At 36.8% G+C, this 19,041-nt stretch overlaps 1 protein-coding gene across 1 annotated transcript in view; it reads right to left on the bottom strand.

Annotated features, from left to right (window-relative positions):
• The window catches only part of COL25A1 (collagen, type XXV, alpha 1), a 214,896-nt gene that overhangs the window by 79,083 nt on the left and 116,772 nt on the right, over positions 1-19,041 (bottom strand). Inside the window, exons 10-13 of the mRNA XM_008576720.1 lie at positions 17,371-17,415; positions 4,640-4,693; positions 2,669-2,695; positions 124-168 (exon numbers count right to left, since the gene is read on the bottom strand). Of these exons, the coding sequence (XP_008574942.1) occupies positions 124-168; positions 2,669-2,695; positions 4,640-4,693; positions 17,371-17,415 (171 nt within the window). The remainder of the gene's footprint in view (positions 1-123; positions 169-2,668; positions 2,696-4,639; positions 4,694-17,370; positions 17,416-19,041) is intronic.

The raw sequence follows: 19,041 nt of genomic DNA, 5'->3' as shown, positions 1-19,041 counted from the left end.
AAAAAAAAAAAAAAAAAAAAAAAAAAAAAAAAAAAAAAAAAAAAAAAAAATCTCCCATTTCATATACACGAAATAATATTTCTTGCTCATACACACATGCTTTCATATTTCACAAAACTGTACCTTTTCACCTGTGTCACCTTTGGGGCCATTCTCTCCAGCATCTCCCTGTCAAGAGAAAAAAGCAATGAATGTAAAATATATTGGTGACATTAAGGAAAGAGTATTTTTCATTATTTTAAGTTTCTTTCATAAACACTATACATTAAAATCTGTTGCAAATGTTCTACAGAGTTAATATACTTTTACTTGACCAGATGCCTGATATCAACAAAATAAATTTTATTACAATGAACATGGTGATACCAATAAAATAAATTTTATTACGATGAATATGGTGATATCAATAAACTAAATTTTGTTACAATGAACACAGCTGAATAGTTTTAAACTACTCTATCATATTAACAGAAAGCAGCAATTTATCTGTCTGTCATTTTCTAATAGCTTATTCAGACACTTAAGCCTCCTAACTCTGGCTCTTTTCTCCTGTGCTCAGAGCTCCACTTATAACAAAGGTTTTCTCCTGACAATTCCCTCAGTATGCCATGTACCTTACCATCTCTGCATCCTTCATACCATTCCTGCCACCTGGACCTCTATCCTCTCTTTTCCTTTCTATCTGTGTAAACCCTACCCTGTCTTCAAGCTCATCTCAAATCTCCAGGGCCTCAAACTACATGACAAGGTCCTCAAGATCCGTGAGCTGAATATTTCTTTATCTGGGCCTACATGGTTTGCATTTGTGAAATGAATGCTTATATTTTATTAGAAAACTTTTGAATCACAAGAGAATGAATTTAACGAGTTTGCACATTCTTTGTTACTTTTTGAGACTTCCTACGCCTATTCCCTCGCTGACATCTCTTTTCTATCTACAAAGCAATGCGTTTTAAAGAAAAGCATTCATTTATTATCCATGCTTTGCTTCCCTAAATTCAGAATTCTTTAATTTCAGTCTTACAGCATATTGTAGTGGAAATGTCATGGACTTTGGAACCAGGGAAAACTGAGCCCCACTCCAGTCCTTACTGGGCAAATGAAATTCTCTTTGCAATAAGTTGCTCATGTGTAAAGTAAGAGCAAGAATACTTTATGGAATTATACAAAATAAGGAATATACTGTGTGTACAGCAACTAGGACAGTATCTGGCACATTACAAGCCATTAATGACAGCCGTTAGCAGTATCAAGGCATTATTGTTCAGATATTCCATAGGCTGGAATGCCCTTCTCTCTAGCTTTGCACGATGTCACTTTTCTATCATTTAAAAATTTCCTTAAAATAAGATAGAAACTATTAACAATGGTTTCTTGGGAGAGGAGAAAGAGAAGGTCGGGTCATTTTTTTTCTCTGTATTTTCTTTTATTGTTTCAAATAAGTGTGAAGTTAACCTGCCCAGGCATTTGTCTGTGGTAATGGAAATGCCACAGTGGGCCCTAAGAGCCTGAGCCACTTCATCTGATGAACCCTGGAATGGTGCTGGCACTGCTCCTTGTCCTTCTGTAATTTCTACACAAAAGAGTCATCTGAACACTAATTAATTTCGAGTTAATTACCATGACCTGGTTGGATGCCAAATAAATGTACTGATCATCTGCTATGAGGGACATTTGACAGACAGTTTATTTGCATGCTTTTTAAAAAACTGCTTGAAAATCCCTTTATTAAAAAACAAAACAAACAAAACAATCCTTCTTATTAGGAAAACTGGCTCAGAGTGGGTTGTGAAGTGAAGGGTTTGGATGAACTGTCCCCTCAGGAGATTGCCTTTTCTATCTTGCTCCTCTTCCATTTAAATAAGTGCCTTTTTCTTTTTGCTTTATGATGCTGATAAATACAGTTACCCTGAAGACTCTTTCTTGATGTTTAGGTGAACTACTTTTGGCATTAGAGGTTATAATATTGATTTGTCAGAAAGATCATATCCCTTCTGAAGAGCATCATGTGATATCTCGGTAGTTTCCTATTTAGACAGCACACTTCTGAGGCACTGTTAAAGTAAACAGCACGAGAACCAGGAAAATAAGAGCCACAATATGCACTCCGTCAAAAAATAATCAGGACAGGCCCCAAAGTAGTAAGGAAATGAGTTTAAGAGAAATTTAACATGCAGCAACCTGCTTCTTTTGTTCCTCTTTTTAGTTTTTATGGGAATTCTTTCTGGGGTAGCTTTCAGATAATTGCTGCAGGTAAACATCTGTACTCTTTTAACCTAGTGACATAAGAAGCAGTAGAGAGAGATGTGGATGCTTAGAAAAGTACTGGAATGGCATTAGCAAGTAGGGAGAACAGAGATTTTGCAGGCCTAGGGATTTTTGAAAGCCATTTAAAAGTTTGACATAGAATGCTTAAATGTGCTCCCTTTCTCTCCATTTCTTTAAACCTTTTTACTCAAACTTTTGTCCAGAATTATGCTATTTTCTCTTTTCACTAATTAAAAGTTTGGAAACAAACCAAAAAAAAAAAAAAACCAGTGGTCATTATATCTACCTATATCTATATCTATTTACCTATCATATCTATCTATCCATCCATCCATCCAGTTCAGTTTGGATACCTCTTTAGAGGACAAAAAGAGATACATACAGGCAGCATCATTCTCACCTTTTCTCCTTGTTCTCCAGGTTCTCCCTGAGAAAAAGAACAGAGACTGGGTGACGTTGCATCATAGAACACCTCACTAAGCAACATCGAACAAAATGATATTGAACATACCAGATAAATCATGTGTGACACTTTGTATTTTGGCTATACATAGTCTCTATATGAAAACAAATGGTAAGATGAATTTCCTAGAGAATGGGGTATGGCTATCAATATCAAGTATAAGCTTAACTCTGCTTTTACAGGACCAAATAAATGTATTTTAAGCTTGTCATCCAGAAACTGGCTTTGAGGGCACTAAGGAGAACAATGGTGTGATAATTCAATATCTTGAGAGGCTTTTTAGTCTATTACTTTTTATTCTGCCCAAATTCAGAATCAATAAAGTGGACTAGCTTGTCCTTCACCAACCCTCTTATTCAAAGCATCCCCTGGTGCATGGATTATTTCGGAGGTCTGGAGTCCAAGTGTAGTTCCCTAGTCCATCTTCCCCAAACACAATCATAAACACTCAGTCCTGAGTTTGGACCCCTTCACAATGTCATGAACTCTCTTTAAGTGCTGATAGTCAGCATGTTCCAGATCAGGCATATTTTAGGAGGCACTAGTACCTTCAGGAAAGACACCAGAAAGGACAGAGTTTAAGTCTGTTCAGTAGAAATGCCCTTACTCAAAATGATGACCAGGATAGCACGAGGATTAAAATGCAAAAGGATGCTCTGAAGAGAATTTCATTTTCATTTTTCCCAGGAAAGGATAGGAGATGGAGTGAGAAAATTCTAAAGTAAATCATATACATTATGATAATATTTCCCTATGAAAAGCTTGAGTGAGTGTTGCTATGAGATCAGACTGCTTTTTAAAAAAGATGGTATAAGGCAATTATTGTGGTTTACAAAAAAATGATAACTGACTCTGGAAGTCAGTTTGAAGGCAAGAATCTTTTTATCCCCTGGAACTCATCCTGACCCTTTGGCGTTATGAATTTCTGGACACCTTGACTGCATAACCATCCATCCTGATGGTTGCCAGGCAACACAAGAATAGCACTGTGAACATGCATTAAGCATTAAGTCCTATCATTTGGCTTTTTAGCATGGAGCAAGAAAGGGAAGAAGACAGGAAAATGGCTATAGTCCCAGAAGGAATATTTTCTTTCCTCTGCTGCCGGACAAAGGACAGGTCTATAAATTTTACATTTGTCCTAGGCGCCTGTCAATAGCAATGTGATCTGTAAAATCAGCTGACAGGCATCTGTGGGTATGGATACACACCCGCACAGCTGATGGGATTAAACATTAGTTTTGTACTTCAAGGGATGTTCCCTCATCAAAGGAGTTGGGATTTGTCTGCCTTTTTGGTTTAAACTAAACTGTCACCAATCTTCTTATATTTAACAGATTCTTTTGTTCTTCAAGAAACAAAGAAAACTTGCAATCCAAAAAAACCCAAAATCATTACATTTTTTCCCTATTTAGTAATTCAGACTACATCCATTTTTAAATTTTAAACATCTTTATTCTGCTTTTCATCTGACTAACTGGTTATGTTGTATCAGAGTTGAAGGTGGCAAAATCTTGAGCAAAAGCCAGAGTGGCACTCTGAACATCATCTTTAGTAAGGCTTGTAGATGTGCAAACTTTAGACATGACTTATGTTTTTATGTGCTCATTAAGTGGCAAAAAGACACTAGTACTATTTGAATCATGAGCTTTCTCATGTTACTTAAGTATCCTAGAATAAAGATTTTAGACAATTATATCCTATTTGTTTTTCTGTATTGTAAATGCTAATGAGATTCACAAATGTAATTTATTCATTAGTCACCAAGTTCTATGCTGTAGAACTTCTATACTATTGACAAAAAATTCCATCCAAGTGCAACCAGTGGGTTATAAAAAAATTGTAAGAGCTTGCAATTTCAGGAAATTCATGTGTCAAATGATTCTCATTAGCTTTATTTGTACTAACCTTTGGCCCTGGTATTCCATTCTGTCCCACTGTTCCAGGTAACCCAGGCTCACCCTCAAAATAAAAAATAAAAATTACTAAGTAAAATAGACAAAATGAATGCATTACATAGATCACTAGAGGAGATAACCCTCCAACTTGATAGTAAAAATAATTAGAATAGAACATTCAGATTTACAGCTCTCATTGTCATATTGAATAACAGGATTTGGGGGAAAAGATCATGGCTACTAGGATAGAAAATGTTCCCAACTTAGAAAGAGGATGATGTACGTATACCAGTCTTTCTAGTCTCTGAAACAGCTATTGTTTTCCAAAGAGGAAAGCCCCTTGAAGTGTCCAGAAGCAAAGGAAAGATACCCTGTCCCTTTATGCTTCCATGTAGCTCAAACTCACATCAACTGGAATTTTCATTCTCACTTAAAAACATTCCCAAAGCCCTTTACTATGTGCTTCAACTACTGGACAACTTTCTTCTTCCCACTGAAAGTAATAAAGTTGCTTCTTAATTTTTTAAAAATAGACTATTTTTAGAGCAGTTTTAGTTTCACCACAAACTAATTGATTTTTAAGAATGTTTTCTACATCACCTGGAGAGCAGGAATTGTGCCATTTTAATATTCGCATTCTCAGGGCTGGCCTGTAAGCTCGCTTGGGAGAGTGTGGTACTGAGAACAACAAGGTCAATGGTTCGGATCCCCATACTGGCCAGCCGTCAAAAATGAATAAACAAATAAGTTTGCATACTCACCTTCAAAAACATGTACGTTAACAATAATAATAATAACATTTCCTAAGTATCAGAATCTTTACATTTATTAACTCATTTAATTCTCACAAACCTCTATGAGGTAAGTACTATTTTTATCTCCATTTTAATAGGTGAAGAAACAAAGGCACAGATAAGTAATTTATCCAGATTTACACAGCTATAGTCAAGATTTGAACTCTGATGATCTGGCTTAAGAGGTTGTGCTCTTAACACTGTGTTACACTGATGAATGAATGAATGTATCTAGAAATTCGGGAAGAGTAGATGATGAATATTTCTATCTTCATTATCACTTGGTTTATACATCCCATTTATAAATAACCTTCCAGAATGTATAGAAACCTGAATTAAATATGTATCTTACATAAAGATGATTTACATATAACAGATACACTAAAAATTGTGAAACTCGTGGTGTCTTTCCAGAACAGCAAGAAGTGTTTTACTATTATACTGGATTAATATAATTGTTAAAGTCTTAACCTTCTGGAAGACATTCTGCTTCCTGTATAAAGTGATACTATAATTATAAGTCTTGCACTTTCCTTGGTAAAATGATAAAAATGTTGACCCAGAATAATGATGCCATTATGGGAAAATTTTGATATGCCATTTGTACATAACAAAAGATGAGAACTTGGAAATAAAATACATCCTGAAAGAGGACTATCATTTACTGTGCAACCAGAAAAAGAGCTATTGAGTCTGCTTCTTCAAAGAATCCACAACAGGATGTGCTAATATCATAACTCATGGTTTAATGCAAATAAGAGATGCTGCCAGGGAACAATACAAACTCTGTTTAGGCTTTCAAAGAATAACCATGGTAGCCAGAGTTATTTTTTAAAAAATGGTTAAGCCCCTGGAACCGGACAAAATTCATGCTGAGATTTTGAAGCAAGGAAGAGAAACGTTGCTTAGTTATCTGCATAACATTCTCCTTAATATATGAACATCGAGGGACTAAAATTGATCCCTTTTTTCTTTGACTATACATACTGTTAAAATCATCTTTAACATAAAAGGCAACCAGAAACTTGCACCTGTAATTCCATCACTCTGAAATAATTGTCTTCATTTTGTCCTGTTTCTTTCTAGTCTTTTTTATTTAGGCTTACATATTTTCAAGCTATTGTAAGCATATTACATAGTTTGATGTTCTGATTTTTTTTATCTTTTTACCACACATTTATTTTCATACAGTATTCATAATTGTTTTGTGAATAGTTTGGTTATCATTTATTAAAGTCAGGTGTGATCATTCGTTTAATCAGTTCCCTATTGTTGAATACCCAGGTTGCTTCCAATTTTTGCTATTAAAAACAAACTAAAATAATTCTGCAAATATACTCATATTTTTCTGTCAAGTTATTTAATTATGATAAATTCCCTGGACTTGTTTTACTAGTCAATGGAAACATTGTATGGCTCTAACTACATATTTCTAAATTGGTTTTTCAAAGAGCTCTGGGTTTTATTTGCTTTTATAGGCATCAGCTCTGTGTTACTTTTTCACAACTTCATCAGCATTGGAAATCACAATCGCAATTATTTTTGTGGCTATTTCAATAAGCACAAATGAGAGCCTTCTGTCATTCAATTTTATATTTCTTTTTCACTTGTAAGGTTAAATATTTTTTTGTGTTTATATTTTAAATAGATATTCACAAAATTTTAAAGCTGAAAAGTGAATAAAGCTGTTTCCTGAACGAATCAAGGAAGGGTGAAAAGAAGGAAAAATGACTCGCAGCATTTTTACCTTTCTAATAAGTTATATCAAGAAAAATATTTTCAAATTTAGATTAGGGGGCTATGGAGCATTCTGTTATTGTCCAAACCTAGTTTTCCAGGTTGTATGAAAGGAATGTTAAAGATAAAATGCTTTTATTTTTAACATAAAATACTGTACAACTCTGTGTACCAAAGCCAAGGTATGGAATCTGTAAAGCATTAATTCATTCAACTAACATTTGGTGAAAATTTATCGTATGATTTACTCTGGGTTGAGTGTTTCATGGGATAGACATAAAGATGAAATAGACATGACAGGTGTCTGTGCTCAAAGAGCTTATTTTTGAGTGGGGAAGAAAAGATCTATACATAATAAGGATGCATCTAATTGAGTTCATAGAACTTTTTTTTTTTTTTTGAGAAAAGTTTTCTTGCATTTCATGAAGTAAAGAGGAATAAGCAGAAGTTAGAGAAGTCTTAACGAGGAATGAACCATATGTCATACAGTATATTAATATATTTCAATACATGAGGACAAAAATTATCATGAGGCCTCTTCAAATAAAGTTACAATGATATTATACTACAACATAACAGTAAAAGTGTACACATTACAGAAAAATACATCAGAAAGGTACAAAGAAATGGGAATTAGGGTGTGTGTGTGTGTGGGTGGGTGGGTGGGTGTGGGTGTGTGGAGGGGGGAGCTAGTCTTACGTCTGTTGGATAATCTACCCATCTATTTCTGAATTCATTTCCTATTTACAAACACTGAAGATGTTCTATAGATGGTAATAAAGAAAACAAGCATCTAACATCTTAACTACCGGTGGATTGATGGGGCTTTCTCTACTATACTTTACATTTTAAGGCTATTCCCAGCATATTACTCCCAAATGGCCATTTCCATATTTAAGCTGAAAATAGTTGGACTGACTTTTAAGAAGGATGGCTTGCTACTTTCAATTTTTAAAGCCAAATACTCTTTAGAATTCTAATGCAAAACATCACACAAGATTATTATAACTATTTCAGGTATTGCTGTTCAAGGACAACTTGAAAAAGTACTTAAAGATAGAAAGGAATGCAGTTTTCTTATGAAGATCGAGCGCTAAAGGGAAATAGGTCATTACTGTCTGCCACCACTTCAATCGCAATAGTTTTCCATTCAGACAATGGGGATTTAAAATGAGTCGTAGCTTTAGATTTTTAGCATAACAAAAGTTTACATTCATCTTGTCAAAAGAGATGTATTTCTTTTCAGTACGTGATTTCAGAAAGAACTCATCCAAACAGAAGAGGAAAATAACTTCAGGGAACATGGACCAGCACTGCACAGAGACAGTGATGTTGGGCAGAACATAGCATCAGCCTTAAGGTTGTTCTCCCACCTCTGAAGTTGGCGAGTGTGTGTGTGTGTGTGTGTGTGTGTGTGTGTGTGTGTGTGTGTGTGTGTGTGTGATTCTTAGTGCAGAGAGAGGTCTCAGTGGCTGAGTGGTGAGCAGGAACTGCCTTCAGTCATTCTCTCCTTCTGCAGGCAGTCATGGGGGGGGCGGTAGGGGTGGCCCTTTCCAGGGGCTTTGATAGCAACCGGGTAAATAACATTTGGTAGAGGAGGATTCTTTGAATGCATTGAGGTACCCAACAGAGACTTCCAGATATACCCGTTCAGGGCAGAGTCAGGAAAATGGTATTTCTGGTCTCCACTCATATTTATTCATTCTTCCCATTCTTCGTCTATTTATTTATTTAATTTAGTTTAGTTTTTTTACTCCAGTCCCCCTAATGGCAGATGGGTATGAACATGAACTTGGGTGAAGATAAAAGGTAAAAAGTGGCCAAAATATTTTACCTTATACAAATGTAGCACTTTACCACACAGAATATAAAATAAGAATCCTACCCCCAAACTTCAAGTGTCATTAACACTCCAGGTAAATTCTTTGTCTTTCTATACTCCTGTACACTTCTGGGAACTCCCAAGGATACATGCGCTCAGATTAAGAAGTTTAACTCTAGGGAGATCCAGTTTAAACTAGTAATACTATGGTTCAGCTCCACTATTCTTTTAGTAAGTTTGCATGGGCCAGCCAGGTGAACTATTCATCTTTGGTAATAGTTTTTCTATACATTTAATTGACATATACTTGAAACCTAAATCAAAACTCATTTGTATATTGGTGCTATACGGCATTCAATAAGAAGCAAATATTCTTTGGGGACAATACAGCTAAAACAAACACATTTAGATTTGTACAACCCATTCTAAATAGCACAAAGCAAAAGAACAGGTTGGAATTAAAAACCAGAAACTGAGCCACACAGCCATATTGAAGTTAGAATAATCCATATTAGATTGGTACACGAACAAAGAAATTGAATAACCATAAAATCGGTAATTTACTTGTGGTTGGGTAGTTGCATCATTTTAAAGATGTGTAGCACCAATGCATTTTGAAGCTAAGCAGAAAAATGTTGTCAATTCCCCATTATTTGATCCAGTTTGCTTCCTAAACAACTCTTCTACTCCTCTTTCAGTCTAGAACCGCTGACCCCACGTCCTATGCTGCAAAGACTGGGATGAGGGCTAGATCTTGGAAATGAGCAGAGTGCTGTCCAGTGTGGTACCACAGCCACAGGTGGCTGCAGGGCAGTGGGAGTGTGGCCAGTCCTAATTGAAACATGATATAAGTGTAAAATTTTGAAGACTTGGTAGGGAAAAAAATGTAAAATCTCATTAATAATGTAATTTATTAATCTTGAAATATTAATTCACATGATGTTCAGATGATAATTTTGAACATATATTGATTTAAATAAAATATTAAAATTAATATTACTTGCTTCTTTTTACTTTTTTTCAATGTGGCTAGCAGAAAATTTAAAATTACATATGTAAAAAAATAAATAAAATTACATATGCAGCTGTATTTCAGGCTCACATTATATTTCTGTTAAGCATTGGCTTAAACTGTAAAATTCTTTAATTATTAGAAGACATGATGAAGCAGGAGCCTTTAAAAGGAGGGAAGAAGTACAATCAGTATTAAAGCAAGTCAACATATAGTGAGTCTTCAGAATGAACAAACACTTCATTGCATATGGAGTTAAAATCCACTACAGAACTCTGCCAAATTAGGGTAGTGTGTGGGGGGTTGAAAGAAGCAGAAGAAAGCTCTGGTTCTGGCTACGGTGGCTATTGGAGGGTCAGGGAGAACAAGGCCTTGCATGTGACATGCTACAGTCAGCTAGGGATTAGAGAATTACTCCAGGGACCAACTAACCGAGCTCCTTCCACCCACCTGCCCACAACATTCTCTTAAAAACAAGTCAAGCATATAGCTCCTTCCCTCAGTTCTCTCCAAGGCAGTTGCACCTCACTCAGAATAAGAACCCAGATCCTTGCAATGGGCCCCAGGCCTCTCATGATCTGGACCCTGCTGCTTCTCTGACCTCCCTTCTGCTATTCCTCTCACACTCATGCCAACCATACTGACTTCCTCGCTCCAACATGCTAAGCAGGATCCTGCCCAGGGCCTCTGCACTTGGGTCCTCTCTAAGGACCTCCTATGCTCCCCTCCCAGATAGCCATGGGATTACTCTCTCACCTCGTTCAGCCTCAGCTCAAGTGTTCCCTTATTATAGGGAATGTCCCTGAATCCCCATCACCACCACCACACCACCACTCCCTATGCCCAGGACTTTATTTTCTGTATTGCACTAACAGTACCCTAAGATATGATTTTTTGTTTTCTTTTCAGTCTCTCTCATCAGGATTGCCAGGTTTGGCATATAAAAATACAGTACACTCAGTTAAATTTAAATTTCAAATAAACAATAAATAATTTCTAAATTAAGTATATCCCAAATATTGAATGGGATATAGTCATATTAAAAATTCTGTTTGTCTAAAATTCAAACTTAATTGGGCATCCTGTATTTTATTTGACAACCCTATTTCCCACCCCTACAGCACCCCCATCCCTAGACCACAAGTTGCTTGAGCATAGGACTTCATCTGTTTTGCTCACTGCACTCGCATAGTGCCTTGAAATCATACTCATAATAATTGTTCAATACATAGATGTCAAAAAATGAGTGAATACAGGAGAAACAAATGCAGGAAGCCCACATATGGACATGAAGCACTACATAGGCTGGGTAAGAGACTGAGACAGCAAGTGTGCACGCCTGGGAGGTTAGAAAATATCTATAACTGTGAAGGCAAGAGATGGCTCTTTGTCTCAGCTACAGCAAGGGAACTGATAAAAAAAAAAAGAAAAGAAAAGAAACCCAGGAAAAAGACAGGAGAGATGCTAATCCAGCAGTGGCACACCTCTAAGACATACCCAGGTGGGGCTAAAACACGAGAACTGAAGAACAGAGGCCCAGTGTAGGGTGGAGTAAAGGGCAGGGTGCCAGGAATGAGGAGAACCTTAACAGCTTCCAAGGAAAACCCTGGCCCTTCCAGGACTTTGTCAGGGGAAGAGCGGTTTCTGATGGGGCTAAAGGCTCCAACAATTAGGCCTCTGGGGCCGTTATCAACATTTCCGGGCCGGCCCGGTGGCGCACTCGGTAGAGTGCGGCGCTTGGAAGTGTGCCGGCGCTCCCACCGAGGGTTCGGATCCCATATAGAGACCAGTCCGCTCACTGGCTGAGCGCGGTGCGGGCGCAACACCGAGGGTTGCGATCCCGTTGCTGGTCACAGTACGGGCGCGACACCGAGGGTTGCGATCCCGTTACCGGTCACGAAAAAAAGACAAAAAGAAAAAAAAAAAAAACATTTCCATATTCTCGGGTATCTGCTCCCTCCCTCACTCCATGTGTCTCAGCTGAAGGATGAGTAGTAGCTGGGGTGATGCTGGTTCTATAAATTATCATATGATCTCAAGTTCCCACAAGACTCTTTTGGAGTTTACACCAGTGTCATCATTTACCTCATGAACTCACTCTGACATCTGCTTTTCAATCAGCATAAGCATTTGCAAAATAGTGAAATATTTTAATTGAAAAGAACCAAGCCAGTCATTCTTCACAGACAAAATTACACATTCAGAGGGGGAAAGTAACTTTTCCAGAGACAAACAGCTGCGAAGAGGCAGAGGGGCGATCAGAACCCAGGTCTCCTGATTCCCCATCCTGTGTTTCTTCTATGCCAGCAGCCTGTGTCTAAAAAACTCACTAAATTTTATCATGCTCCTTTTCTGTTTAATTTGAGCATAAGATAGTCAAGTGCTTTAGGAAGCGTCCAGTGTAATCCCAGATTTTCCACTTCTGGTCCCGTGACACAGGGCAGGTTGCTTGCACTTCTGTGCGGCTTAGATTTTCTTCTGTGAACTGTGTGGGGCTGGATTAAGTGTTTGCTTTCTCTCCGCTCTAAAGGAGTATGATTCATCATTATTATTATTTGTTGTTGTTGGACTAAAGAAGTCACCTGGTAGTTCCTGACTCCTCAGAGATCTAATTAAATTTTGCTCCAGACCAAACTTCACAGGCTATGGAAGTCTAAGAGCTGCTTTCCAGGCCTTGCTGCTCAAGTTCTTGCTTCTATACATGTCATCTCTGGTTTGCTCCAGACCAATTCAGATTCATTGACCAGTTCTTCACCAGTGGCTTCAAGAAAGGACCCCACTCTCTCCAGGCACTTCGTGAGTTCTGGTTGACTATTTGGTGCTCCAGAGAAGATGCCACATCACAGAGCATGTAGCATCTTCTGTCTTCACCTACTGGCTTCTCCTTTCTCCTACTGCTGTTTCACCTTCCTACTCCTCTTCTCTCTAACCTTAACCCTAACCCGATGACTCTGGGGCCTCAGAAAAATTCTAGCTTGTGTACATAGACGAAATAATTTTTTTTAATTCTGAAAATCTTTAACATTATTTTCATAGTGAAATAGAGAGAAGGATGTGAACTAAGAGCTGAATAAATTAAACTTTTCCTGTGCCCTGTGTCTGTCCCCAGCTCTCCTCTTCCATGGCATTTGCATGGTGCCGGGCACTAAATACTATTCAAATGAACTGTCCTTATGACAATTTATTCTTATGGATGTAATTAAGGTGAAAATGTGGAAAGAGTGGAAAAAAAATACAGGGTTATAATACCACCTATTAAGAGTTCAGATTTATGAAGAACTGATAAATATACAAACAAAAATTGAAGAGAGCAGTTTATTTTGCCAAAGATTTCTTCAGTTTAAAAAATGGTTCTACCACAAAATTATTTTAAATAGCCCACACTTCTCCAATATATCTGAGGTAAGGTTTAAGTGACAAATAAATATTCAGATATACATCTCTTCGTGTGTGTGTGTGTGTGTGTGTTGGGGGGAAGAATAGATAATGGAGCAAAAATAAAATGGTAATTATACTTTTAAACCAACAAGATCTATTCATGAGAATTACAAAAATTATTTTTGTATCCAATACAATCAACTAGAGAAGAGGAGGCAACATTTCACATTTTTAGGTAGGATTTTTGCGTTAAATCTGTCCTGATTGCTTTGGCTGGTGGAAACAAGTCAAATTATGGAAACAACGGTTTTGAAAATTAGAAACAGGATGCTAGAAGTTGCTTGAATTGGAAACAAAATTGGGTAGACTTTTTGTGGACTCATAGTATTGTTGAGAGACGTAGAGATAACTTGGTACAGCCGCTCCTCTTGGCCCCTCCTATCTCTTAACAAATGAAGCTCCTTTGAGCCCAGAGAAGAAAGGGACCCTTCAAAGGCTACACAGCAGGAGAAAGAACAGAGTATCCTGACACTGGACAGTGCCCCACTGGTGACTGTGCTTTCGAAATAATGAGCTATGTCTTTCTCTTTCCCATATGTACACTATTGACATTGCAAATGCTCAGTCTACCCTAGGAGCAGGGTAGGGAGGAGACCCAGGGGACAGAGAAACGTTCTACCTTCACACATAACTTTGCATATTCATTTTCTCCCTGTGAGGAATTCAACTGGCTTCTGTTCCCTGCTTGAGTGTAAACCTGGGACTTATTTGCTTAAACTCTTAAACCACACATACGTGACAACATTTATTGAGCATCCGTTACAGAACATTCACTTTAGATATCTTGTCTCTGGTTAGTACTGCATAGTCTATCGCTGTATTTCACACCAGAGCCTTAGAAAGGTGAAGTAACTTGCCCAAATGAGGACACAAGGCAGTCTCTGGCTGCAGGGACCACGCTCTCTCCTCTGCACCACACAGCCTCCCACTTCTCACAGAAGAATGCTTAGCTGCCCTGCATAGATTGTGATGCCAGAGGAGCTACACTGAGTTTAATGCCAACTTACAACTTATGAAAGCTTTTCCTAATAAAATCTGAAGAAGTGGAAGGCCATCATAAAAATAAGAGGTATTCAGATTAGTAATCAAGGTGATCAAAATTTAAAGAAAAATAAGTGTAAAAAAATGTCACTACCACATTTACTGGTCAAGGCCAATCTGGATGGAAAATGTTCTAGTGGAAAACAAAGTATTTTCTTAAAATAGTTTACTTTTATTTCTTTCTCAAACATAAGAGAAAGAAGTTTTATTTCTGTGTTGTTATTTGCTATGTTTCTGATGGCTAAGAAATGATATCCTCCCTTAACCATTGTCTGAAAACTATTTCCTAAGCATCAAAAGGACTTTTTTTGAAAAAATAAATTTGTAACGTGGAAGAAAATGTTTTTTCAAGACAGTTTAAAGACACTGAGGTGCTTTTCTGAAAAAAAATTATTATGTCATTGCAAACTGTCTTAGAAAACAAATTCTAAAGGTTCAAGACACATTTCACATGCTTTAAGTATAGAATTATTACTCTCTTGCTGACTTTGTTTTTACTGTCCGAATGACCTACTATCTCAGTGAAGGAGACTCATATTTTTTGTACTTTATTTCTCTAAATATGATATAGCAAATATTACAAATGTTAAGTAATTACTAGGATTAATGGAAGCTTCATACACAAAGTTTTGGATTCAATCCTATGGAGCAGAAAAAACAAACTTATACTACATTTTGCTAATTCCTTTATAAAAGCGTGAAATCATTTAGTTTCCCTAGGTTTTATAGAAAACACTTTAAAAATGTCACAAAGATGTATAACAAGACATAAAACTGCAAATATTAACTGTCTATTTCCCTGAAATACAGTTTAAACTTGGTGACTAGGACAAGAAAATGTCACATTCCTTTCTCTTGCTAAGGAAATTGCATATTTCCTTTGCAAAAATAAAGAATTCACAGTCTTGAAAAGAGTGTATGTGACAGTTTTAAAGTTGTTTTGTTTCAGGTTAAAGGTTTCTGTAAATTTTTATGATTGTCTCAAAGTTGAAAATAGAAAAGAAACAAAGAAGAAAAAGCGAAACATTAATCTCAGGCACACAAGTTTTGTTTTTCACCAGTGTTAAACACACCACTTACGCTATATCCATATTTTGTTCTTTCTAAATATTATCTTGAGTTATATGCTTTTCAAATCTGTCTTAGAATAAATACATTTTCAAATACTTGCTTATGTTTCCCTCCATGATCTGCAATGTTCTAAGTAGAAAGTTAATCTTCTGTCTTTACCAGAATTTGTGAAGCAAATGGATATACATTTTACTAAGTGGGAAATGGAGCTGAGGCAGGGGTAGTTAACTACTGACGAGTGTGCGGTATTCGGTTTATGGACTAAGGAATACCATAAACCTTGATTGAGAACATTAATTTCACTTCGGAACTGAGTAATTCTGGAAACAGAGTGCCTATTTTAAAATACAGATTAATCAAATCTCCAGAATTTCACTGAAATGAAATGAAGGAAAAGTTTAATAGTAATATCAAACACTGTTGCAAGAGCTGTCCATCTACTTATTCATTTCATCCTCACATGGATCCCATTTGGTAGAAACTGATGTTGTATCCTTTCTACAGATGAGGAAATGGAGGCCAGAGAATTCAAAGGCTTTGTCAAAATTTACACAGCTTCCAAGTGGTAGACTCATGCTCTTAGTCAGGAGGTTTAAAACCGTGGTTGTTTATGTCTTATTGATAGAGAAGAAAAGATGGACAAGATGGAAAAGGTCATGAGGAGGTTTATTCTGCCTATAAGGGTTGGGTTCCTTATGATTTCAGAATGTGGCCCAGGGCACATGGATTTAAAATACTCTGGGAAGACGAGATCCTGGGGCACAGGAATTCATAGGGCCAGGCTAAGAGCTCTGAAGGAGACAAGAAAATCCCTAGCTCAGCTCCCTGGCCCCTGGTAGACTGGCCCAGCTATGGGTTTTGTTAGCTGCCACAATGGCTTTCCTGGTCTCCGGAGAGGTTCCAAATTGAAGAGTTGGTCAAGGATGTTGGGGAGCACTGAATACCATACCTATCTGCAAGATAATGCTAGATGCTAGTAAGTATGTTACAAGAGTAAAAATACATATGCGCATAGATATATGAATGCAGAGTTTTGTTTTTGTTTTTTTAACTTTATTTTTCCCCTCACTATTAGTGATAAAATAAAAGTGTAGTACCAGAGCTTGGCAAGTCCATTTAACTCCTAACTTTGCTTGACGGTAAAATGAGATTTCTTCTAGATTCAGTAGGTTTTAATAGGACTGCTCTGTGAGAATAACTTTTTTTACCCAATGAAATAATACATGTTAGTTTTACCATGACATCAATAGAGTACATTTAGTTTATCACAATGACTGTTAAATATAGCATTTTCCCTACTCCATATACACCTATAAGAAAGATACAGTTGTATCACATAAATAATTTATCAAAAAGTAATAAATCCAAAATACAACAGAAAATGTTTGAAGAGTTTTTGACTATTTAATGCATCTTTAAAAATTAGACTTTGAGGGGCCGGCCCGGTGGCGCACTGGATAGTGCGCCGCTTGGGAAGCGCGGCGGCGCTCCCACCCGAGGGTTCGGATCCCACATACAGACCGGTTCCCGCTCACTGGCTGAGCGAGGCGCGGGAGCAACGCCGAGGTTTGCAATCCCGTTGCCGGTCCCCGGTCCGGTACGGGGGCAACACTGAGGGTTGCGATCCGTTGCCGGACACGGAAAAAAGACAAAAGACAAAAAAAAAATTAGACTTTGATCATTTTTGTAATTTTTCTGTATTTCAAAAGTATATGCAGTGTTTTTATAAGCATATAGACTTATTATTAATATTGCTGACTAGAATAATTTTGTAATTTTAATACTCAACAGATTATTTTTAAAATACTATATTTTATAAAACTCACCTTTTGCCCATTCATCCCTGGAATTCCTGGTGCTCCAAAAGAACCCTAAGAAGACACATGATTAAATTAAGTTGATATGATAATCACACAATATTTCAATTCTCAATTTATACTGTATTAGTACATCAGCCATAACTACCTTGCTAAAACATGTCTGGGAGGTTATGATTTTCAGACCTTATCCACTGTGTTCAAACATATAATAATGTAGACAGATTCCTCAAGCTTCCCTAGAAACTACAGAGTTAAAATTTAACCTTGTTTCTAAATATCCTCTTAACCCTAATATGATTTTAAAGAAATTTACATTATTAGTTGAGATCCATATCCATAAAGACCACATGGCTCTAAATTTTGGTGTTCTTAAGAAATAAATAGGTTTAGTTCCATCTGGAAAAAGCCTAGCAGTAGCACTAACACTTGAATTTTATGAGTTTAAATACCACAAACAAAAGGTAATTAAAGTAACAATCACTTGTTCCATAATTAAATAAGGAACTCATGTTGCAAACTCAAATTTATTGTATTTGAAGCATTTTCCTCCTGTTCTTTTAGAGAGTATATTTAAGCCACGTGAGTGTGAATATGTCTTCCAGAGCAGACTTAAAAACGTGTCACAAATGATATTCACCGACCAGGAACAACACACCTTTGTTATAAAATACTTCAAGGGATGCGTGTGTGCGTGCGTGTGTGCGTGTGTGCGTGTGTGTGTTCATGCATGAGATTTCTTCTAGATTCAGTAGGTTTTAATAGGACCGCTCTGTGAGAATAACTTTTTTTACCCAATGAAATAATACATGTTAGTTTTACCATGACATCAATAGAGTACATTTAGTTTATCACGATGAATGTTAAATACAGCATTTTCCCTACTCTATATACACCTATAAGAATACACCTATACTCTATACACATGCATATTGGGGTGATTATGAATGGTTGGACATAGATGGGGTGAGCAGAGAATAAGAGAGCTAATTATTACCTGAGAAAATCCATAACATTAAACTGGATAGAGAAACATTAGCAAATATTTTCAAATAGTGATGTCATTTCCCTCCATTAAACCTCCCTGTTAGGCTCTGGAGAAACCATTTTTAAATACAATGTGCTTATTCTTTGTCTAGAACTAGAAAGCAGATTTTTCTTAGTAGAGGTATGATATTAAATTTCTTTATTAATAATGGGAAAAGGGTTTTTTAAAATAATAATTGTAAACCTAAAATGCTTTTAAAAAAAATAGTCCACAAAAAAACCCTCAGTAATTACAATAAAGACAAATTGAGTTCTTACACACAAAGTTCCTTAGCGTGTTCAGTGATTATATAGAGTGGGTCATTAAAGGACTTCTTGAAGCCTGAAGCAGTAATTTTATCCTGGTCGAATGTGGATTAGGGTAGCTTTACAATTTCACACCATGCTTAACAGACACATTATTGCGAAAGACAAAGTGTTCTTATACACAAGTTGTCTCAGAACTCATTGGCTTTGGCTTGGTTTGTAGGATTATGTTACAACAGATGCCAAATGCCCAGTGCTTGGAGGATAAAAAGTCTCTATCTTTGATGGATTCCAAAGATAAAGAATAATCACTTTTCCACTTGTTATAACACAACTGTTTTCCTTAGTTTTCTGCAGGTTAAATATCCCTTTCCCATCATCACCTTG

Source organism: Galeopterus variegatus, unplaced genomic scaffold, assembly GCF_000696425.1.
Source record: "Galeopterus variegatus unplaced genomic scaffold, G_variegatus-3.0.2 Scaffold63, whole genome shotgun sequence".
In the NCBI taxonomy this organism is placed as follows: domain Eukaryota; kingdom Metazoa; phylum Chordata; class Mammalia; order Dermoptera; family Cynocephalidae; genus Galeopterus; species Galeopterus variegatus.
The sequence above is the reverse complement of the archived record's forward strand: the minus strand, read 5'-3'. Positions and strand labels throughout refer to the sequence as shown.